General features: G+C 47.8%; 1 protein-coding gene across 1 annotated transcript in view; it reads right to left on the bottom strand.

The window, feature by feature from the left end:
* Positions 1-24,772, bottom strand: part of ADAM19 (ADAM metallopeptidase domain 19) — a 111,721-nt gene that overhangs the window by 14,134 nt on the left and 72,815 nt on the right. The window contains exons 8-16 of the mRNA XM_045284582.1: positions 21,591-21,662; positions 17,869-18,035; positions 15,928-16,012; positions 14,198-14,337; positions 11,451-11,628; positions 9,405-9,494; positions 4,749-4,944; positions 2,245-2,353; positions 206-410 (exon numbers count right to left, since the gene is read on the bottom strand). Coding sequence (XP_045140517.1) covers positions 206-410; positions 2,245-2,353; positions 4,749-4,944; positions 9,405-9,494; positions 11,451-11,628; positions 14,198-14,337; positions 15,928-16,012; positions 17,869-18,035; positions 21,591-21,662 — 1,242 coding nt within the window. The remainder of the gene's footprint in view (positions 1-205; positions 411-2,244; positions 2,354-4,748; positions 4,945-9,404; positions 9,495-11,450; positions 11,629-14,197; positions 14,338-15,927; positions 16,013-17,868; positions 18,036-21,590; positions 21,663-24,772) is intronic.

The raw sequence follows: 24,772 nt of genomic DNA, 5'->3' as shown, positions 1-24,772 counted from the left end.
TCAGCTCTGGCACAGTGGCACTGCCATGAGTTGGCATCAATTTGACAGTAACTGGTCATGGAGTGGGTGCCTATTATTATGAAAGTGCACACTAAGGCTCTGAGAGGTGGCTTTGAACCCTGGCCCCTCCCTTCAGAGTCCACACTCTGCAGCCCCTCCACTAGGGGGCCTAGCCCTGCGTGAAGCTGCCGAAGGTGGCACTCACGTGGTTGTTGCCGCACTTGGTCCCAGTCATCACCAGGCCCGGGTCCAGCATGTCACCCTCCTCCTCGGGACTTCGGTAGACGTGGGTGCCCCGGCATTGAATCTGCCTCCCGTTGATAATGATGGTGGTGTCAATGGACACTGCATTGGACTCCAAGGGCCGGGCCTCAGGACTCTGGCACTGAATCTTGCCACACTTGGCATCTCTGGGTCAAGACAAGGGAGGGAGGGCAATGGAATCAGTGTGGACTCAGCAGCGCTTCAGTGCCCCATGACCCGAACAGCAAAAGTCAGGATAGTGAGATCCCACTAGGGGAGGGTTCAGGGCTCCTGTCCTCAAGCAGACCTAGGCCAGAACCGAGCCTGAAAGAGTCCTCCCTTCACCACAGAAAACCACCCCACCTGAGCCAGGTGCCACTCAGCCAGGTACTCCAGACAAAAAGTGGCATCCCCAACTCCCTGTTCCACCTCATCTTTGGCTTCAAAGCCATTCAATGCCTGCAATTCTCCCTAATAGATATCAATTCTAATTCCCTACACGCTCCTTTCTTACCTGCATCACAGGTAACTGATCCTCCACTCCTGCCCCTAAACACCAACAATAACAAACCACTGCCATCGAGCCAGTTCTGATTCAAGGAGTAGACTTGTTCCCTCGGTTTTCTTGCTGGTAATCTTAATGGAAGAAAATCGCCACTGCCAAGAGGGTCAAACCACCCGTCTTAACTTAGTTGTTGAGCACAAACTTGCTCATGACACACAGGGACGCCCTCTTGCCCCACTAGCTTCTCATGTCCACACTGTTCTCAAGACAAAGCCCACGTTCCTATAGTCATGCATTTAAGGATTCTCATGATCTTGTTCCTGTTTAATTCCCAGGCTCATTTCTCAGCAGGCCCCTCTCCACTGCAGCCCAGCACTATGATTGAACTGCATCAAACTGCTGTCAGTTCCTCCTCTGCCAGTTGTTCTCGTACAGGTCCGTGTGCACATCTCTGCCTGCAACGTTCTCCCATGCATGCGCACCCTTCCCACACTAGTCAATCTGCACTGTTTCTCCAGCTCGCCTCTTATGCATAACCGCCTTTGGGAAATGAGCCCTGACTCAGAACGCCTGTGTTAAGTGGCTGTTATGAGATATCTTAAATACCTCACCCCGGGTATTTGTGAAGGTGACCTTATTTGGAAACAGAATCCTTGTGGATATCATTAGTACACAAAGGACATACACGGGTTGGGTGGGCCCTGATCCAACAGGACTGGTGTCCTTATCAACAGAGGAGAAAAGTGGCAGAGAGGCAGACAGACAGAGAGGACGATAACCATAGGAAAACAGAGCAGAGATTGCAGTTGCACTGCCAGGAGTCAAGGATGTCTGGGATCAACCAAAAGCTAGAAGAGATAAGAAAGATTTTTCTCCTCCTAGAATTTCAGAGAGAGCCCATTCCTGTTGTTATCTAAATTTAGACTTCCAGCTTCCATAAGTGTGAAGGGAAGAGTAAATGTCTGTTGCTTTAAGCCACCCTGTGAGTGGAAGTAGCTTGTTCAGGCAGCCCAAGGAAACATCGCAGCTCTCTTTTACCACGAACATGCGGCGTGGATAACAAAACATTCCAAGAAAGCAGAGACGTCTTGATCTCCCTTATCTCTGCTCAGCGCGAGATCTGGCGCATAACAAGCTCTCAAACAGATATTGGGTGGCTAGATGCATGGCTAATTCAACAAATGAATAAATGACTTGGGCTAGTCAGATTAAGGCATAGTTAGCAACCTGAAAAATTGAGGGCCAATGCCCTACTGTACAAAAGTCTCCAAGGGAAGCTAGCCGGTTTTCTAAGAAGCACTGCCATCCACATCTTCCCTCATATGTCCCCAGGACCGAATGGTGCATTGTCAAGCCCTAGGCCTGGAAAAGTGACTTCAGTACTTCCAGGCCAGCACTGGGCCTACCTAGCTCCTGCAATGGGCAGAAGTGAGGAGATCAGATCAGAAACCCTTTGGGGAAGCCTCAGGGCACAGGCTCGGCCCTGCGCTCCTCACCTCAGGTTGCACTTCTTGTGTTCACCATTCCTGTCCTTCCCACAGTTTCCAAAAGTATCTCCTGCCACATTCACCTTCTCGAAGCAGAGGTCAGGGGCAGGCCGGGCTCCTGGGGAGAAAGGAAACAACATTTATCAAGTAGATCGGCCAACTTTAGGGCAAGTTCTAAGAGAGAAGTAAAAAATATGGCGACTAGGGTCCCAGTTCATATGGCATGGAATTATGCCAAGCAAAACACGTTTAAACACATCCTTGCGAGCAATGAACAGCTGCAGACACGTCCTCTCCGCTATCTTGGTTTCTCTACAGTGAGGTGAGTCCTCACTTATTTTGGTATCGCTACAGTGCCTTCAGCAAAAGGTGCAATCAAAACAGCGGCTTTCAAGAGGATCTGCTGGGCCAGGTGACATTCAAGGTAGAGAACTCAGTACAGAAGGTTATGGTGCCCATTCGGGGGACTTCAAAGGGTAATATGAATACATTTTCTTGGGAGGCAGGACACAATCATGGGAACGTATTATGAAGAAGTTTCATAAAAACTGAAAGCTGCATCGGTGAGAATACGGGCAGGGAAACCATGCCAACAAGCTTCTTTCCATCGTGCCAGTGCATTTGCTCTTCTCGGAGGGTAGCACGGCTGTCCTCTGACACTCTGGGGAAACCTTACCCAGCCCACCCTGCAGCCCTGATCTTAACCCTGGAGACTTTTTTTTTGTTCCACAACCTGAACGAATATCGAAAAGAAACACAATTTTAGTCCCTCAAGAATTCCTAAACCGTTTTGATGTGGACAGTTCTTCGAGAAAGGGCTGGAAAGCTGGAAGCCCTGCCTTCAGAAGTGTACAGGCCCAGATGAAGGGTATGTCCGGGAAGAAGAGCTTCCTATTTTGATGTTTTTGCTTAATGAAAGTTCCTATGGTTATATAGCAATATTTTTTTACTTACCCTTATGTTATTAGTAAAATCATGGAAGTTGAAAAGGTTTGGGGAGGGGGGCCAGGGAAGAATACTCAGCCACTTCTTCGTGAAACCCTAACAGATTACCCCACTCCCACCTCCTCACCCAAACCTCCTTAGAGCAACCAGCTTCACATCAGCACAGTACACCGCTTTGTTGAGGATTCCTGTCTGTGGGCAGGTTGTAGGCTAAGCCTATTCTCTAATGAAGATGATTTGGACATCAAAATCACCTACAAGTATGAAAAGGACCATACGAGATTATGAACAATTCCATGCCACCAAACTAGGTAACGTAAAAGAAATGGACATGTTGCTGGAAACATGTGAACTTCCTTCCTCCATGGACGGAAGAAGAAATAGTAAGAATAAATGAAATGAATGAAGAGATTAACTCAGGAATCAATCACCTCAACAAAAGGAAAGTCCCAGGCTAGCTGGCTTCCCAAGAAAGTCTACCGAGGATTTACAGAACACTTGACTTCAATCCTTCTCAAGCTTTTCCAAAACAGCGAAGAGGAGGCAGCACTTCCTTCTGCATTCATCCTCTGAGGCTAACATTGCTCTAATACCAAAGCCACCATAAGAACAGAGGTCGTGACTCCACTTCAGGACTTTGATAAATAAGTAATACATGCACACATTTTTAAAGGCACAAAACAGCTATCTTCAATTTGACTTCCTAAGCATCCAGTTTCTATTCCTCTACACCATAAAGAAGCCACCAGCAATAACCATTTCTTGTGCATCTTCTAGAGACAGCCTGCCTAACAAAGACTGAGAACATAGCCATGCTACCACTCTCTGCCGCACAGTTTTCATTCAACACTTTGATGAGTGATTTAATTCAGCACCTGTAAAGCGGCCTCCTTTTACTCAGCTGTCTAGTGCTCCACTGCATTGATGTACCACAATTAACTTCATCGGTCCCCTACCAAAGGAAGTATAGGTTGGAACTGCTAATATCAGCAATGCTGCAATGAATGTTCTGATGGACATATCTTCATGTACAGGTATACATGAAAGTACAGTATCCTAAAGAGTGGGGTTGATGGGTCTAATGATACATGGCCTTGAAATTCTGATCCCCCCAGGTGGCATTCCATAGGGGTTGCACCTGTGTGTTTTCGCACACTGCTTCAGCACTAGATTATCAAACGTAAACATAACATCCGATGTTTCAGTCTTTGCCAATCTGATAGATGACAGTTCCCATCCCTTAAAATGAGTAAGGTTAAATATATTTTCATTGTCTTTGGGACATTGGGATTTCCTTTTGTATCTCCACTCCCTGTCCATTTTCTGGTTGGACTAGCCTTCTCCACTGATCCGCGTCGAGAATTTAAAGCATCAGGGAATTGGAAAAAACACTGCCCACTGGCCCTCACTGACCACCTAGCCTGAGTCAAAGGGACGATAAGGGTGGCATCTTGGGAGTGCCAGGTTGAGGACCACATTCTGAGCTACCCTGAGCACATGAAGAGAAGAGGTAGATTGGGAAGTCCTGGGATGGGAGGAGGTGAAGATCCCAGGGGAGACTTGCTTACCAGGGCCCCACAGCTGCTGGCACTGCCCATGGTAGGTGAGGCACATGCCATTGTAGCAGTAGGCCTGGCCGTCCTCACAGGGTGTACCGTCCATCTGGTAGAAGTTGGTGGGGCAGTGGGGAGATTTGCCCGTGCAGAACTCTGGGAGGTCGCACTGCCGTGCCTGCTCTCGACACAAGGTACCAGGGGCCACCAGCTGAGGGAGGGCAGGAGAGGGAGAAATACAGTCAATCCCCAGAAATACGGTCAATCCTCAGCAAAGGGCTCATGACAGCATTCTTGTGCATCGGCAGTCCCCATTAACATGATTTCATAGCACTTTTCACAAGACCCATCAGCTCCAGCATTCGATTTTCTCATGTTTATAGTAACGACTAGTGTTCCCGGTGTTTGCACAAATGCTAACTCATTTCCTCTTCCCATCAATCATAAGAGGAGGTAAGAAATCACAGTTAATTTTCTAAGTGTTTTGGTAATAATGGCTGTTTTATGAAGTGACCAGCACAATGTCACTTAGTTTACTTTGCATAACATCTTATGAACACAAGCATTCCTGTTTTACAGATGAGGCAACGTGAGGCTCATGGTTAGTAAAGTGGCAGAATCAGGCTCACTAATACGTACACGTGAGCATATGTAAATGCCAATATGCAAACACACATAGCCATTCACACACGAATTTCCACATACACATTCACCTTTGGACAGCATCTACAAATATATCCAGATGTACCCATTAATCAGCATGCATATTCTTTTATTTTACAAAGCACTTTATCGGCAATAAAATGCACCACCGAGTCCATGCTGACTCGGGGTGACCCTGTGGGCCAGGGTAGAGCTGCTCCTGTGGGTCTGAGCCCGTTGTTCTTTACAGAAGGAAGCCTCGGCTTCCTCCCACAGAGCTTCTCCCACCGGTTTCGAACTGTGGTTGCCACCTGCCATTGCATTGATTCTGACGCACAGTGACCCCTCACGACAGGGGGGTTTCCAGTCGTGACCTCTGCGGGAGCAGACCACCAGGTCTTTCTTTCAAACCAAGAAAGCAAGCAGCCAAGTGCTTAACCCTTGTGCCACTAGGCCTCCGTCTTATTCACAGCCTTCTCATGTGACAGCTGAAGCATTTAGGTTGTGAATGGTGAACAGTTGCCAAAGTCACGCCACTAAAGTTGGACCGAAAGCGCTCAGGCCCTGAGGGTTTCTACATTCTTCTCTCTAGAAAGCCCTTCTGGAGACTGCACTAGAGACCCTGGGGCTGGGGAAGACAGGGGGTCTCCAGGTTCACTCTGAGGCCTTGGTCGGAGACAAGATGGCCACACCAACCCAACCTCCCTGGGCAAACGCTGGACCCAGCCTGAGTCAAAGGAGTTCCCTAACCCAGGCAAGAAAGAGCCCCTCTGAGAAGAGAGCCCCTCCCCTGGCCCCCTGCAGGGCCTCCCAGAAGAGAGGACATTCGAGGGTCCGCCTGATGAAAGAGGGACCACCGTCCACGTGGGAACGAGTGGTGTGTGTTAGAGGAAATGGCGGGAAGCAGAGCCGCCACCCAGGTGCAGGGTGAAGGGAAGAGCAGCCAGTCTGGAGCCAGTCGGAACCAGGGGTGGGCCCTTAACCTCTGTGTGCCTCAGTGTCCTCATCTGCTAAGCAGAGCAAGGCTCTCTCGGGTTAGTTTTCTCAAGGAAAAAAACGAGTTGGACCAACGCCCTCAGAGAGTCCTTGGCACATAAAGAGTGCTCAGTAAGTGGGAGGTGAAGCGCAGGTCTGCAGCCCCTTCACCAAGACCTTGGAGCCAACTGGGTGTCAGTCGTTTTAGATTTTAGAAAGCAGACCCCATACCCAGACATGAGCATACAACTATATACATATCTATGTGCACACAGTCTATCCTATCACATAGCATATTACATAAGTACAAGTTGTTCCGGACTTATAATGGGGTTCGGTTCTGACAACTCAGGCCTAAGTAGAAAACCTTGGGGGCTGGTGGGGTAAGAGGGGTGCTGTTTGATTTGGTTTAGTTTTCTTATAGCCTTGTGTTATCCCTCTTTATGAATCTGTCCCTTATTTGGATTTAGGGGTTGGAAGGATTACATACAAATTTGCAGATATATTTTACTACATATATTTAAAAATACACAAATCATAAAAATGCATTCTGACAATACAGACGAGTAGGATGAGATGGACATTTTGCCACTGCAGGACTAACTCCATATATAGAAGGTTCTGGATTGTCACTGAAAATTGGGGATGGTGTTTCTACTCAGAAAACAAGTGGGAGTTGTCCGACTGGTTCTTTCCTTTGTATATTTCACTAACATCTTACTGTTTCCCAAATCTATCATCTTTGGGTCCACAGTTTGAAGCAATTGAAGGCCTGATTTTGTTTAGAAAAAGCTCAGTCAATCCTTCCACCGGACTGTCCCCGCACAGTAGCTGTACCCTTGTCTAATCCCATCAGTTTGGTAGCAGGGCTGCAGTCTCTCTACTCCCTGGCCATTCTGGTTTTATGTTTTCTTTTCTTTAAATTTTGCTATTAATGCTGGGGTGTGATATCTGATTGTTGTATTTTTTTTATTTAAAAAATATTTTTATTGTGAATTGGGTGGAGGTTTACAGAGTAGATCAGTTTTCCACGTAACAATTTAGACAACCTGTTTCACATCACTGACTACAATCCTCACGACGTAACAGGCCTTACCCCACTTGTGTTTCTTGTTTCTATGGCCCCTTCTCTTAGAACCACTCAGAATGTTGCCCTTTTGATCTCAAACGGATGGGTGTTCCAAGGTGTGTATACCTACTGACTATTGCTTTTCTTACAGACCTGTCTATATGGCTTTGCTGAAAATGGGGTGAATTTATTTCCGGACCTGGAGGGTGACTAATGGCCATAGTCTCTGGGCGGCGGTATTGGGGTATTCCACTAGTCTCTGTCCAATAAGTAAGGCTTGGTCTTTTTTTATGGTTTTGAGTTTTCTTTCACATTATTCTCCTACTCTATCTGGGACCTTCGAATGCGATCCCTTGCAGAGCAGCTGGTAAAGGTAGCCGTGCCCCGCTAGTTCTTCTGGCTTCAGGCTCTAGTTACTGTGATGTTGATGTGCTCATCAATGCATTGCCTATTCAATTTCTGCACTCTTCTTTCTTCCAGACAGGGAAAGACCAACAGTTGTAGCTTAAATGGCGCATTCTAAAAAAATTTGACAGCTTCTCTCCATTACTTTGTCTTCTTCAGCATTTCTGAAGATTCTGAGACTGGGAGCCTTTAGTAATTTTAATCATAATATACTATGTCTTCCGGGTCCATTTTAAGGGTGTGGGCTCTCCATTTAGAGAAACCTGGGTTCTGCAAGGGCTATATCAGAATGACTTAGCAGAGAGGCATGGCTGAAGGACCTGAATCCTGCCTCAAAGTTGCCTGCACCCTTGGGCTGAGGACTGGGATACTCAGATGGGAGAGAGAGCAGAGAGTGGCCACACCAAGGCTGTGGAAGTGGCAGTCATTGGACCTTGGGGGGAACCCCTGGCTTGGTGGGTGTCCATTGGAAAGGAACCCAGAATCACCATATAGTTAGTACCTTAATGCTCCCCTCCCAGTGACATGACAGACTTTGATCTGGGGGGCAGGGATCTGCACTTAGAAAAATGGGTGCAGGCAGTTTCCCCCCGGCACCAATCCCCAGGCTTAGGGCAAACAGAGCTCAAAGGAGTGGAGGTTGAACTGTGCAAGACAACGACTCGTGAGTTGCGCTCCCCGGTGGATCTGCACCTGCACAGACTCCTCGTGCAGACAGTGTCCCCAGGGCTGTGTCTCCGGAGAAACTGATCATGCTGTCAGTGCAATGGTCTTATACCCCAGGGGTATTGACAATGTGTTACCTTTTTGTTTCTATGGGTTTGTGTTTTCCTGCCTTTAGTTTGTTTGTTTTTATTTCATTTGTTTGTTAGCTTGTTTTCTGGTTGAGAAAGTGGGCTCTGTGACCCTTCTGGATTGGGCAATCCTGGATAAGTCAAGTACTGCCACTCAGTCAGAGTTTTCTCATTTTAAAGTGAGGATAATAATACATATTTCATGGTGCTTCTGTGGTGATTAGAAATATATATAAAATACTCAGCACAGTAACTAGAGGTTCATTGATATCAATCAAAACTATGGTAATGATATTTATTAGCTCCAAGTTAAATCGAGCCTACGCTCCCAGGACACATATTCTGAAACACTCTCCCATCTCCAGTAGGTGGTTTAAACCCAGTGAGGCCCCGTAGACACCACCAGCCAAACCAGCTGCTGTCGAATCAATTGTGACTCCTGGTGACCCAGGTATGCCACAGTAGAACTATGCTTCTAATGGATGGTTTTCAGAAATAGATCACCAGGCCTAGCTTCCAAGGTACTTCTGATAGACTTGAACCTTCAGCCTTGTGGTTAGCAGCAGAGTAGGGTGACTGTTTGTACCACCCAGGGACTCCTGAGGCTCAGTATAGGCAATAATGGACTTTATCCAAAGGGGCTGCCTAGCTCCAGTTTCTGACACGTAGTATCATCCTACCCTGAGGACAGACATGGACCCCCAGCGCCCCCTCATCCCCACCTCTACCCCAGCAGAGCAGTCAGCTGTGAGGTCAGAAACCAGGGCAAGGAGGGAAACGCCTTACCTTACACTGGTGACAGCAAGAGCCATGGGCACACTCCGCCCCTTCCCTCAGGGTGCAGTTGGAAGCATTGCAGCAGGGGTTATTACATTCCTGTGGGAGACAGCAAAGTTGGGGTGTGAGCAGGGTCAGGGGGATGGGGGTACAGACAGGGAGACTAGAGGGGTGAGCCTTCATCTGCCTCCTACATTTCCCCACCCCTGCCCCAAACATCCCTAAAGCCCAGGAACTACACACACACACACACACACACACAATCACCCCCTGGTACCCAAGACAGCACACTACGCCCGGCAAACACAGTAAATCTGTGAGAGGCAGAACTTGACAGGGCTGCTTGCAGTCTATCACTGGTCTCACTTTCCTTTTAGGGAACATCTCCGGGCTTCCCTTCTCTGACAGGGTTCTGCCTTATACAGGTTTTGGCTTTCAAAGATGGTTTGACTATTCACGTAACTGCTCCCAGTAGAAGCCAACTCGCTGAGCCCACTTTCAGACTCCTCTGTTCCACACACGCCTCCATTCTCATACAGCAACCTCCTCTCTGAAGGGTCTGCTAGCACTCATGGTGGTGGGTGGTAGTGTCTTCTACTGATTCTTTTATATTATGCAAGTTACAAGATGGGGTTAAAAAAAAATCAAAATGGAGTTATACAACTAGTTATCAACTATACTTATAAAATCAAATCATCCCTTTTTCCACACATAGGGACTTTAAATTTCACCCCCTAGTTAAGTAATACTTTTGTATTCTTCCTCAAATTGCTATCCACATATTAAAATATATGTTCTCGTCTTTCAAAACCGAGTAATGAAACTAAGCAGTTCTGCTTTCTTCAAAAAATATGCCTCTACTCAAAATGACTGTCCCGAGCTACTGTTTATCATTGCCGGGAGGATCAGAAGGAAAGTGCTTAGACAGGAACAATTCTACTCCTTCTTCCGCATAGGAGTCCTTCCCAGATGTGACAGCATTTCCGACAGCCTCTTTCGATCATCTCTTCTCCAGACTTCAAAGCCCAGGCTCGTTATTTTGGGCCCAGGGTTAAGTCCCTCCATCCAGCTTTGTGGTCACCAGAATAAGCCAGGGCAGTCGGGGCAGGGGGGACGGGGGCCAGGAGTCTGTCTATAGCTCCACTTTGGAAGAGGCAGCCAACATGCTGCCACGATTGGCATCCCTGGTGAGACCCAGGTACTCCAGAGAGAACTCCATTCTGGCTGTGCACACAAACGGTGCCAGGCCCCGACAGGGAATGGCCCATGCCTCTGGCGGCCCCTCCACATCCACCTTGTGAGGGAGTCTTGGGCAGCCACAAGGAAGGGATGCCTGTGATTAAGAATCTTCCCAGAGCTCTTGCGTATGTGTGTGCCCGCTCTCTCCTCCCGCCTCTCCGGTTAGTATTTTCTCCATTTTAAGTTTTTATCTTGGCATTTTTCAACTGTTTTATGACTCCACCTTTTCTGAATGTACAGGTTAGTGATATCAAGCACATTAATCATGTTGTATAACCATCACTCATAACCACTGCCAAAGGCCCCATCACCATGCCCAGAAACTCACTGCTTCTTAACTCCTGGCTGCCCCTCTCCCACCCTTGGGGACCACTAATAAACTCTGGCCTCGATGCAACTGTCTGCTCTTCTTATTTCATATAGGTGAGATCATATAACACCTGTCCTTCGTGACGGACATATTTCATTGAATGGGAGGTGTTCGGGGTTCCTACATGCTGGCGCATGCGTGAGCCTTCATTTCCCTTGGTGCCGGGATAGGACACCGTTATGTGTAGTCATCCCAGTGTGTTCTTTTGCTCATCCACCGATGGCACTTAGGTTATTCCCACCCTTCGTGTTGCAGTGAACGCCATGCACATAAGGCTGTGCATGCGGCTGTTTAAAGATGCCCTGAGTATACCGAAGATGGAATTGAGGGTCGGACGGCAGTCCTAGGCTTCACTTTTTAAGGAACCACTAAACTGCTGCTTTCTCCGATCTTGAGTTCTGAGAGGAATGCCCTTCCCCTCCCACTACCCCACCATGCCGCCTTACCTCCTCCTCCCCACAGTCGCATTCTTCCCCTTCTTCCAGGTAGCCATTTCCACACCTCCGACCTCCATACAGCGTCCTGGTGTCCGGCATGTTGGACAGACACATCCCACCACCTGACTGCAGATACCTTTCCAACTCCTTCCTGTTGCACCAATTGAACACCCTGGGAAAGGGGTGCCTGGAAGGGAACAAGGTTTGGAATTCATTCGTTGGCATTCTGGATCACTATCAATCCTGCTCCCTGGGAAGGCGATGGTTGCTCCTGGACTGCAGCCCCACAGTCCACGCCCGACATTGCACCCCATTGTAACCATCACCGACACGCTAGCTTGGAACCCTTCATCCTTAAGGAGAAACTATTATTAACCAGCCTAGATGCTTCCCGCCCCCTCACTCTGCATGGGGGAGATACTTGAGGATTAAAAGTGGCCAATTCTGCTCTTTGTATGAGAAAACTGCAATAACAAAAGTATTACAAGTGTATTTCAAAAGGTCTCTTAAGGCTCAGAACTAATGAATAAAATGCTCATTCTCACATCAGCTTGAATCTTTCCTGAAGGTGCTATTAGGTGGCTGTTTCTTAGGAGACAGCACCAAGACAAAAGGCCAAAGTCAGGGGCCGGTGACCTGGCCTCTGTTCTGAAGATGTAGAAGGCACTTCAGACTGAGCCAGAGAGCTCACAAACGTGCACTCCCTCTCACAAAAGAGGGTGAAGGGTCCAGGGCCCCCTTACTGGTTTAAAACAGAACCAACCCCCAGAGCCATGCCTCCCCTTGATCCCAGGGTAGTACCGCCATTTTGGTTACAGGTCCACCACTGTCCATTGCTACTCACAGTGACCCTAGGACTTTTCAAAGTGTTTCTGACACTGACCAAGAGCAGACAGCCTCATCCTTCTCCCAAGGAGCAGCTGGTAGGCATGAACCACTGACCTTTGGATGAGCACTCCCATGTTTAACCCACTGCACCAGCAGGGTTCAGTTGGTCTACAAAAGGATCCCAAGTCTTTAAAGCTTCCTTTAAAGGTTTAAAGGTTAAACACTGGAGAACTCCCCGCCCCCTCTCTTTTTTTTAAATGTGTTTTAGCCGTCACATAAAATGTAACTTGGTACAAATAATTGTTAAATTAGTTACATTAGAAACCAATTGAAATTGTAAATAAGAGAACACTTCATTGTTTGTCTTCAGATATATTTGGGGATTGGGAGCAAAAGGGGTGAGCTCGGAGTCACCAGAAGCTCAGATTAACCATGAGTTGGTACAGAAATGGCCCATGGAGCATGCGTGGAGAACATCATTCTTGGTGTGTCCCGGACAAGAAGGGATGGAAAACCACTGGGTTTCCAATAAAGCTGCACTTCCCTCTTAGGGAAATGCATTCTCTAAAAACCAAAAGCAGGCTCTAAATAGCCCTGGTGGTGTAGTGGTTAGGAGCTGGGCTGCGATCCGATAGGTCAGTCGTTTGAAACCACCAGCTACTCCACGGGAGACAGATGGGGCTTTCTACTCCCCCAAACAGTGGAAGCTCACTGGGATGGGTCTACCCTGTCCTATAAGGTGGCCGTGGGTCAGACCTGACTCAATGACAGTGAGTTAAGAAGGGTTTGGGGTCGGGAGAACATACACAACCCCTGGGAAACCTCCCCCCAACTCCTGAAGAACTGAGCACTCTGTATGAGGATATAAGTTTTAGAACAAAGGCCAGAATTTGCCTTTCAATATTCTGGTTTTTAAAAATTCCTCATGGCCATAGAAGAGATGGATCCGCCTTGTCCTCCTCCCTCAGGATGAAGGCAGCGTGGGGGTGTAAGGGTGCCCTCCCCCCTTCTCTTTGTTCTGGAAGCCATATCAGGCTTCCCACCAAGACTGGGCTCCATCAGCATCAAGCACATGCACCCTTGGAGTGGAGACATCAAAGGTGGTGGCTGTTATCAAAAGGATTCCTCATCTGGTCCAGTAGATGGATCTTGATTTTTTTAAAAAGGAGGAAAGCAGTGGACCAGAGCTTCTACCAGAAACTGGACTTACTGGAGCCATTGAGACTGAGGCAACCCAGAGCTAATCCTTCAGCTTTGAAGTCATCTGTGACCTAAACAACCGTTTATCTCAACTAGCTAAGAATGTTTGCTCGTGGGAGCACAGTGCTCTTTGACAGGATTCGGAATGCGTTAGGAATCTGGCCAGCAAGTCATCAAAGGGGCTGTCAACCCTGCCCCCTATGAGGGCATCTGAGATCAAATGGGCAACGGTGACTCCGAAACCCAGGAGGCATCTATCTAGGGGGCAGAACGTCGAAGTGAAGGGTGGTGAAATATGGGAGAGTTAGAAGGGTGAGACAGTGCAAAGAAGGTGCTCATGCTCATTAAACCATACATGTAGAAAATGCTGAGTGGATAGGTACATGCTTTTTTAATCAATATTTTTTCTTTAAGAAAATTTTTAAGGGTCCTTATTAAATATTTATGAAAGACTATAAGAAAATAAGCTAATTTTACATGCATTCAAGCTAATTTTACAGCCAAATGTTTTTAGACTGAAATAAAATATATCTTAGGGTTTCAGCGGCCCGTCGGTCCTCATCCAATTTCTTTATTGGAAAAACCACATTTCACTCCAAAGGCCCCACCGAAAGAGTACGAGCGACTCCCCGAGGCCAGCTGGGAGGAACCCTGAGTCACACTGGTTAATTTCTCCCACCCGCCCGCCTGCCCAGCCCCATCCTCCCGGCAGCTTCTGCTTGACTCACCCGGTGGCAGCAGCCATGATGCACCCACCGTCAGCTGCACTGGTTGAGCAGCACTCCGCAGTGTCGTGGCTCATGCCAAAGTTGTGGCCCATCTCGTGGGCCACGGTGGCAGCCACTCCAATGGCATTCTCAGAGTGATCCTGCTCAGAGAGAAAGTGCATGTCAAAGGAGTAACCCCACCATCCACCTCCTGGCTGGTTCCTTAGCCAAGCTCTGCTGCTCGCCACAGCCTCCCTGGGAGGACCAGCAAGGAGGCATTCCACACAAGCTGTCCGCAGAAGGATCCAATCCACCAGAGTGTTAATTAGGAAGCCAAAGCCCCGAGTTCCTGAAGGCTGGAGGCCACATCTATCGATGGCTACTTTCTGAATGCATGATGGAGCGTGATTACCCCTCTCTTCTTCTTAACATAGATCTCTTCAGGATAAAATAGAACAGACCCTGGAAATGCTACCCAAGCCAAACAGCCAACAGCCAATGCTTCTGGCCCAGGGCTTTCTCAGAGAGCCTGTGATGGAAGATACAGGCCAAGCATAGCGCCTCGCACGGTGCCTAGTGCTTAAACCCTGCCCCCCCCACACACAAAAACAAACAAACAAAAGGGAAAAAATTGGAGGAGGAAAAAGGTAGAACAGAACAGCACAGAATAGAAGGAGCAAGAATAGATTTATTAAACACCTTGATGTGTTTCTTACATTATAATTCTCATTCTAAACCTAAAATGATAAATTATTAAATTCCTGTTTCTATTTTACAATGGAGGAAATGCGTTCAGTTGCCCCCAAATCATATTTGCTATAGGAATCCAATGGATTCTGACTCGTGAATCTGTGCTTGCATCTCCTAAGCTACATTTGTCACTAAATGCTCATTTGATAGTAAACACTAGCTAGGTGGAGGGATGGACCAACAGATGGAAACCAGGCCACCTTGAGAGTGACTTATAGGCCAGAAATGAAGACTCAAAGCATCCCCTCAAGTCAGAAGAAATTTCAGAAGAAGACAGTACAGTGAACCCTCGCCACTTCGCGCTTCGACTTCCGCGGCTTCACTGTATCGCGGTTTTTGCGTAACAGCGCATGCTCTGTCATTACTGCCACTGATTGGCTCATACTGTACACGCTTGATGCCATAAATAATATAATAAATAATAAATGATAATTGTAACGTCCAAAATGTTTTACTGTATTTTCCCTTTTTTGTTTAATAAACTGGGTAATACGAGTGTAATGGTGACTAAAGGGTGTTTTTTCATGTCCTCTATGTTCTAACTACGAAAATATTTGATTTACAAATAAGGAATCCTACTTCGCGGAATTTCATTTATCACGGTAGGGTCTAGAACCGATTAACCGCGATAAACGAGGGTTCACTGTAATTCCTAAGCAAGACTTTAATATTTGAAACAAAAACACTTTTATCTCTATTACCCTACGATTCCCCAGCCTCTGGTTTGGTACATAGGAGAGATTTATTGACATCTTCATCTTATGGCTTCAGGGTGCTTCTCTGAGTTTGAAAATCGAGAATAAACTGTAATGAATGAAAATTCTCCCCTGGGAAATGGCAGCTCTTAGACTCTAATGGTTTCATTTGAAGAAACTGCCTGGCTTTGTGTCCAAGATTTTTACCCCCTGAATGACTAAGTGTTGACTGCTTTGTGCAAGATGACCTGCCTTGTGAGGGCATTTTATCACCTAGGCCGGAGCAGCATGCTGGCTGAGACTCACCATGTTGACGCCTCCTGACTGGTACACAGAGCACATGGCCAGGAGCGGGGCCAGCCCGATGGTGGTGCCGTGGAAGGGCACGCCCCTGCGGAAGGAGGGGAGAAGAGAGGGAGTGACCGGGCTGGAGGCTGACAGGGCTATTCTTTGTGCCTCAGAGCAAGTGGGCATCATGGTGCTCCTCAGTCCTATAGGCCTTCCAGAACCTTCCCACATAGGGAGACCCTGCCACCCAGGTCACCTTGACAACATCCAGATCACCACACCTCTCACCTCCTTCCACACTCTCCCAGAGAAGCAGAAAGGGAGAGGGAAAGAGTGTTCCCATAGCCTCTATGCCTGGAAGGAAAAGGGCAGGGCCAGCAAACCTGCCTCCTATTCCTGTGAAACAGGAAAAGGTCAGATAGAGGAACTGGTGGGGGGCACACAGCTCACATACTGACGTGAATCATGATCACTTCCAGCAGCTGCCAAGTTCCATGCCAGTGTCCCTGTGTGTGTGTGTGTGTGTGTGTGAGATGCCTCATCCCCACATGATGCAGGACCCAAGAAAACAGATGTGCCCCATCAGAAACCTCACAAAGTGCAGCTGTGGGCAAGAATGAGATATTTCTGCTTCTGTTTTGCAATTGCAACCCTAATCTGCCAACAGCCAACAAACATCCTCTCCCACCCCACTTACTGAAAACATCCCTCTCTCTGCTGTAAGTGGCCAGGGTCGGGAAGACGGGATAATTAAAATACTGGTGTTTTCATGGCTGCCACAAATACAAGATTTAATTTAAGGATCTATGCGGACATTCATTATGTGATATTCTTGTATTTTCATGTTTGTCGCCTTATCTAGGAATCTTTGAGAGTCGAATCTGTATGCTTTGAGGGGACTGAGACTAGCATACAATGAGAAACAATGGATGATTAATAAATGTCTCTTGAATTCAAGGCAACTGCCCTTTAGAAAACCACTCTGCAAAGGCATTTGCAACCTACATGCAAATCTACATGAAGCCCTACTGGCTCTTTTATGAACCTATTTTGCATTACCACTGTAAACTTAGATTCAAGGCCTTGCCCAAAACAGGGTGCCATGTACTTCTGGGAGCTCATGTCAAATGTGTTAGTACCCCAAGACCCTTCCTAGGTTCATGTACCACATGAGGTAATGGCACATCGTCCAGATTTCTGGTAGCTACTTTCCTCCGCTCCTCTTCAATGGTAAACAAAGGCAAACTGTGAATACTTGGCGATATATTTGAGGAACAGAAGGAACATGATTTTACATCATATGTGCCTTTTGTTTAACTCTTTCAAAATACCCGTGGAGGTCAACACTAATAAATAGCAAGTGATCGCCCTCAGGAAACCTTCATGTCCCCCTAGGGCCCCTATCAAGGGCTGTTCTCTCCACTAACCCCCGCCAGACGAACATCCAACACAACCCCTTCCTGGTGTCTTCCTCACAGCCAACATAGAGCTCTGGCACAATCTCCTACTGGAACGCTCTAAGACACTCAGCCCTGAGTTCCTGGACGGCACAAGGAGGCCTCTTTCCTGGGCTTGTGTTGGGATGCTGCTCGTGTTCTAGACCAGAGAGCCACGAAAATCAAGACCAGTCTCTCTCAAAGTCTGTATCAAAGCAGCCCATTTCAAAACATGTACTCAATGGTTTCAGATCCTCTGAACACATCGCAGGCTAATCTGCTCATCTAGGTTGTGAACACTTCTTGGGCTTGTTATCTCTTAGGTTTTAAAAGACTGGGCACAGAGTACAGGTATGACAAACACTGGAATGTTTGGAACAGAACATCAGATGGTCAGGCACCAATCCTTATCCCCAGGGAATGAGGAAGGCAAATGCTGAGCACCTGTACTGCAGACAGAGGTTAGCGCATTAGCTGTGCACCAGTCCCCACCACCACAACGCCTCCGGTGAGGGCTACTTACGTGATTAACTGGGCGTTGTCATGTTTCTTCTGGGTGAGCAGCTTGCGTCTCCAGCTCAGAAATGACCAGAGGGTGGAATATGGATTCCCGGAAACTTCACACATGTTTCCATGAGTCCATACTTCCAAGCCTACGAGGGCAATCCGGATGTTGAAGGAACGGTAGAACTGAAAGAAAGAAAAGCCACATGATCTGTCAGCACCACCTGGAATTCCTGAGCCTCCTGCTAAGCTTGGGGCACAGATCGAGATTTCTCTTTTCCATGAACTTCCAGGCCCTTGGAGTGTTACAGACAGACCTGTGCCTTAAGCCCTGGCATCTGTGACTGTGATCTCATTGGGAAATGGGGTCTTTGAAGATGTTACCAGTTAAGGTCACATGATACTTCTGGAGTAGAGCAGGTCCTGATCCACTACTTGTCCTTGTAAAAGAAGAGGAGAGCCCACTACTGACCATTCTAGTCAGGAACACAATAGGTGGCCCCAGATGGAATGGGAGATCATTGTAGAGCAAAGCTCGAATTCTTATACAATTAAAAAAAACCAACAACCCAGAGACTTAGCGGACCAGGAGAGGCGAGAGGAACTTGGAGACTATCACTCTGAGAGACCCTCTAAAGTTTGAACTGACTCAACTCCCAGCGATCATCTTTCAGGTCAATAACAGACTAGCTCATAAAATACAGTATCACCTATGAGTACCGTAGTCCTTGAAAAGAATAAAAGCATCTCTGGGAGACCAGTCAACCCTAAAGCAAAAATGAAAAGGGCAGAAAATGCAGGGAGGCTAGAATAATGGAAAGAGACCCACCAGAACAGAAACACTGGGGAAACTGCCATACCGTGGCAAGTGTAACCACTGTCACTGAAGAGACATTGTTAAGTTGCTGACGAGTATTCATTGGCCCAGTATACCCAAATGCATGCGAATGTCTTATTGCCAAGAGTCTCCCATTCATTTCGGGAGTAATGGGTAGACATATACAAGTGAGAGGACACGCTCCTCTCAAAACTTTCCTTCCCCACCATTAGAGGTATTCAGGTTTGGCCAAGAATACCAGAAGCAAGTTTCAAGCATCAGAGTGACAAAGGTCCTGGACAATCATCTGGGTTCTTTCCAGCCCAGAGGTGCTGACATGCTGTATGTGAGATCTAACTGCCTGACTCGTTAAGACTAGAGCTATAGCCAAGCCTTATGATAGGGGTCCTTTCATCTCATATGCTGATAAACACGAACAGGGTTCTCTTTAAAGCTAAGCCATCGAACAGGAAGGTATAGCCACAAGGGATCCTTTGACGCCTACCATGGCAACAGGTCACGTGAGTATCTCACGTGAGTGAGATACTACTATTTTAATCCAAAACTGACACCTGCTGCCAGCTAAGAAGAATAAGCACAACACCAATGTTTATCAAGCACTTCCAGGGCGATAAGCACAGTAAGGTGCCCAAAGTCTCAGCACGAAGTTAGTGGAGCCAAGATAAAGTTCCAGATTATAGCCCTCAAAGCCCGCTCATGACCCTACACAGTTTAAGGGTGGAGGTATTGAAACACACAGCCCAAATCAACCTGCTCTGAGAAGTTATAGTCTAAGTGGGTCCCAGACTTAGGGAGGCAGAAAACCAGTTCATGGCAAAGGCGATTGTTGGGTTCCTGTTTCACTTCAGGTCAATCATTATTGAAAACAGGGTTCAGATCCCAACTTGAACTTGCTTCACTAGAAAACTTTGTGGCTTCTCCACAGTTAAGGAAAAACGTTTTGGATTGAGTCATGAAATTAGTGTAGTTCATTCAGTTTGGGTTCAATAATACGTCCGCTCAAGTTGCTGGATCACAACTCTCAGAGAAAGAGGGTGTTTCCGGCCCTCTCCACAGCCCCCAGGCAAACTCACTGCTGTCAAGTTCATTCTGACTCCTAGCAACCCGACAAGCAAGGCAGCACTGCCCCTGTGGGTTTCCGAGACTGGAGCGCTTTACGGGAAGAGAAAACCTCATCTTTCTCCCAATTCCTTTCTTTTAAAGGGGAGAAACTAGCAGCCGGAGAGAAAACCAAGACTGCTTCCCAGCAAGGCAGGGGGCTCCGTGCAAGGATGCCTCTCTTCTCCCTCCATGTTTCATCAGCATCCTTGAGTCTGTCACCCAGACCAGCTGGAAAGTTCACAAAGGGGAGACCAGGCCAAGTCTCCCACCTGCTGGGTCTCCAGAACAATAGATATCATTTGGCCGGCAGCAGGACTTATCCCCTGGACAGTCACCAGGGAAACAAGCTTTCCATTTTCCCAGATGCTGAGTGTGTTTGGGTTATAGTGCCACTCAAATGCTGCTGTTGAATGAGTTGAGAGCTAGACAGAGAAGCAAGAATAAGGTCCCCAAGGGACTGTGTCCCAAGAGTCTTTCCTTCTTGGAAATGCCAGTGTCTGACTGTCACTTGACACCGAGCTGCGTTTCCAGAACCAGCTAAAGCACCGAGTCTCCCAACAATTGGCTCAGAGATTTCACCCAAGAATCTTCAGACCCATTCATTTCGTCTCTAGAAAATCACGACTTCCCCTTCAGACTTGGAATCCAGGCATCTCCCTAGCAGGCCCAGACATAGGGAGTTCTAGAAATGCTCTGAAAGTGCACGGTAATTTTATCAAATCCTCAGAGACACTTACAATCCCATGAATGTGAAAACCCACTATTTTAAACTATACCCTGCTAATGTCAAGAGATTATTTTCATTCTAGGCTACCTGTTTTTCTGCATTCTGTGCTACGATAAACACCAAGTATCTCCGAGTCCTAAACTAGGCTGCCCTAGTGAAATTGAAGTACTTGGCTGTTTCCTAAGAGCATGTTGGACGAGAGCCTGGATGAAAAATGTTAACCGTCCAGCTCCCTAAGAGGGAGGAAATCATTTCGGAGCTGTTTCACAGATGGAGACCACACAGGCTGGCCTCAAACAACCACTTCTCACCTGATGGCGGCAGACCTCTTTCATCCCGCTGGTTCTGTTAGGTGCTGTTGGGTCCGTTCTGACCCTGGGTGCAACAGTCTGAAACAGGGTGCCAGTCCTGTGCCACCCACTCGACGGGCCGTGCGTTTGAACCCATGCTGCAGCCATTGTTTTCATCCATCATGTTGACGGTCTTCCTCTTGTTCACTGACCCGATACTTTACCAAGCATGCTGACCTACCCCCTTCTCCGCCCCCCACCCCCACCCCCAGAGCTACCTCAATGCCCCCAGGAATCCCAGAATTCTTGAACTTTAACCCTAGAAGGGACTGTAAAGAATTCTGAAAGTCATGATTTTTTTAAATGGGCTCCATTATGTCCTAGCTCCTTCAGGGGGTAAGGGGAAGGAATCTGAAGACCAGCCCTCTGGGGTCTCATCTCTCTATCAGACACTAGCATACGATTTCATCTTGAAAAAGGAGTCCATCACAAAAAAATATAGAAAGCGATTGGTTAAGGCCAACTGCTTAATCTCACCGGTTACCAAACAAAGCCAACAAAAACTTTGCCACCCAAAGAAGATGAGGTCCGTGCCTCAAAGCAGCACAGTCCAGAGCATTGTCAAGGCTCTTCCAGAGTCTACCTCCGAGTCATCCCTCATTCTCATCTGGAAACTGGCCGCGGAGGTTAGTCTGGCAAGGGTAGCTCAGGGGTCATGCCATCTCCTGTCCTGTAGCCCCTCTGAGGGGCTGGCATCTCTCCCACAAGTACAGACCTGGTCTTACCTTATCAACATAATTGGCGATCTCTATGAGTTTGTGTTTGGTGGCTTCCTGGTCTAGTCGGTTCTTCTGAAACTGAAGGGAACAAGCAAAGTCCGGTGAGATCCCAGATCCTCTCCCACCAACCTTTCCTGTGCCCCATCTTTGAATAATTCATTTCTTTTATCTTCTAAAATCAGACATTTTATACAACGATTCCAGGCAACAGTTTCAGCTCTGGAAGGGCAGAGCCTGGGTCTCTTACATCTCAGGATTCCCAGCTCCTAACCCAGTAGAGCACACAGTAAACCTTATGGTGGGAACTCGCTGCACTCAAGCCAACACCAACTCCTAGTGACCCTCTCTGACAGAACAGAACGACTCCCTGTGGATTTCTGAAATGGTAACCCTTTACAGGAGTAGAAAGCTTCATCTTTCTCTTCCGGAGCAGCTGGTGGTTTTGAACTGCTGATCTTGTGTCTGGCAACTCAACCCTTAGCCACTATACCACCAGGACTCATACATTAATTGTGCATGAATTGAAATATCTTTCTCCTCCCCTTGAAGTAAATCTTGTTCTCTTATCTTCTAATGTGTAAGTCTCTCACAAACTCCTTCGGGGCTTAGAAGAGGGACCCACTTTGTCTTGGTCATCACCCCAACATGAAGTCACATATAGATCTCATTGTGCAGGACAATCAATACCGGTTAGAGTCGCTGACCCCCTGCTATGTGCAAAGCATTGTGCTTGGCACTAGGTAGGATAACAAATTTTGAGAGATCTTGAACTTCAATAAAAACAGAGAGAGGACCAGAAACAACAATGGATAGATCCTGTAATTAAAGAGTATGCAATTTCAAACGGGCTAGGAAACCCTGTTGAGAAAACCCGCACAGAAATAACCACAACGGCAGCGTGGGAATGACACAACGGGTGCCAGCAAAGATCTTGGTGAGAATGGCAGGGAGGCTTCATCGTAGCATGGCACGTAGATCGACTGGCCGTGCCCGCTTGTGCTTCTGCGGTGAGATTTGTGAGACTCAGCAGGAAGAAATGCGAAGCTTGATTAGGAGGTCTACTGGAATTGTAACAGTGAAAGGTCATTTCAGTTTGAATGTCTCACTCTGGTCAATGCAGCCTCAGAAGACTGCCATCTCTTCCCTGTACAATGATGAAGTAATTAGTATCACAGTGGAAAGGTAACATATGTTACAACTGACATTTAAATGTGCAATGATGACCATGGTTTATAGGGAATCTGTGAACCCACTTAGGTTGCCTCCATACTACACAGGCCACTTCAATCAGAACCCTTCACACTTCCTTCCTGCACCCCATCCTACAAGAATATCCAGGCCAGATACAACAAGGACAGCCAACTAAAACACCCTGGGATATTTGTTTAGATGGGCTGTGTCCCAGCCCTGACTGGGAAGCTAGCCACAGTTTCCCCATTCTCTCCCTCTTTTGGGATTTTCCTAGGCTTCCGCGAAACATCATCCCAAGTTTGAAAAGAATCTCACCTTCACTCTTGCTTTCTACAGAGTTAAACTAAATGCAGAGCCCGGTGACCTCAGTCCTCCCAAGGGGTTAACTCTGAAGTGTCTCATCATAGGCCCATCCCATTTCTAAATCGACCTCCCATCACAGAAAGTGCCCAGCATTCCCATTCACATAGGAAATATTGGAATACCAAGGCAACAGGCCCACATCTTCAAAATAGGAAAAGGCATCAAAAAGTTCGTAGAACGAGGGAACTAAATGAATGGAAATTCCCCCATGAACTTCATGAAGCTCCCTCGTATATGAGCCTTATCTTTCAACAATGTCCAGTAATGCCCGCCACCGTTTAAGGGACACGCTGTCTTGTTTGTCCAGGATCACCTACAGGGGGAGTCAGCACCTTTTCTGTAAAAGGCCTACAGTGAGTATGTTAGAGACCTTGCCCTGGGCAACACACAAACCAACAGACATGGCTTGTTCTAATAAAACTTTATTTATGAAAACAGAATGTAGGCTGGACCTAGCTAGTAGTCACTATTTGTCAAACTGGCCTGACGTATGGGAGTAGAAAGATGAGGCTCCGAGTCCCTCCATTCTGGGGTGCTATGAAAGTCTTCTACGTGCTGTCTGTACAGCTAGCTGTGAGGTAGCTAGAGGCAGAACTAGGGGTTGTCCCTCTACATGCCAAAGCCTCCCTCCCCCATGACTGGAAGCTGAAAGCTGTTTAAGGCTGGAGGGCTTGCCCGCATTCAGGACTTGGACACAGGAAGCTGGTAAACCTGGGTGGGACCCCATCTGGGCCAGGTGGGCTTAATTCAGCAGTAGTGTCAACCACGCCTGCCAATGGGCCCCTGAAAAGCCAGAAGTTTTCTCTCGAGGGGGCTCTCTCCCCGCAGCTGAAACACAGTGCAGCACAGCTGGGCTGCAGGCCACATTTGTGCCGCGTCTAAGCTTTATAAAACTCACTTGGATTACAAACCAGGCTTTGGCGTGGATTCTTTCTCATGTGAAGCCTTGGACTGAGGCATTTCTCATACGCGAGCTCTCACCTAGGTATTTCTGGAACCCACGAGAGAGACTAACGTATCCAGTGTCATCTCCACATGCTCGCTTTCCTCAGTAGATGCCCGGTGTCGGGATGGGACCCTAGGATGGGAGCCCCTCAGAAGCTCCCACGGGAGGCGCAGTCCTTTCTCACCTCGGCCGGACAACTCTCTCCGGGCCTCCTTCCCCTCTCTGTTCTACTCCCTGCTCTGAGGGCAGAGCCCAGGACCAGCCTGGCCTGCCTCAGCACCAGGCTGTAAATCACAGATAAGCCTCCCTTCCAGGCACCCCCCTCCTCAGAGATTAACCTTGCCAGCAGACATGGAGGGCGTGTGGGAGAGGTTGTGTGGAGACTTCCATGAGCCCCAGAGCTCACACTGGCCTCGTAGGACCCCTCAAATGAATCACTCACTGCCTTTGGCAAAGGAGTGCCAGAGCCTGGTAAGCAAGCCCATCTGGGGGGGTCCACTGGGGCTGTATGACTGTGCCTGGTGGGACCCGGTGGAAATGCCTGGGCAGCAAGAGCTCCAAGCGCTGGGCTCTGCACCAGCCAGGGGAGGTCAGGAATCACTGGGCTGTCGGTGACAGCACAGGGCTGGAAACACCTTGCCCCGACACCGTTCTTCATGGTGGGTTGCCATGACCCTGGAGGTCAAGA

This window comes from Echinops telfairi, unplaced genomic scaffold (genome assembly GCF_000313985.2).
Source record: "Echinops telfairi isolate 266 unplaced genomic scaffold, ASM31398v2 ScPeMD7_7469;HRSCAF=8507_0, whole genome shotgun sequence".
Classification (NCBI taxonomy): Eukaryota; Metazoa; Chordata; class Mammalia; order Afrosoricida; family Tenrecidae; genus Echinops; species Echinops telfairi.
The sequence above is the reverse complement of the archived record's forward strand: the minus strand, read 5'-3'. Positions and strand labels throughout refer to the sequence as shown.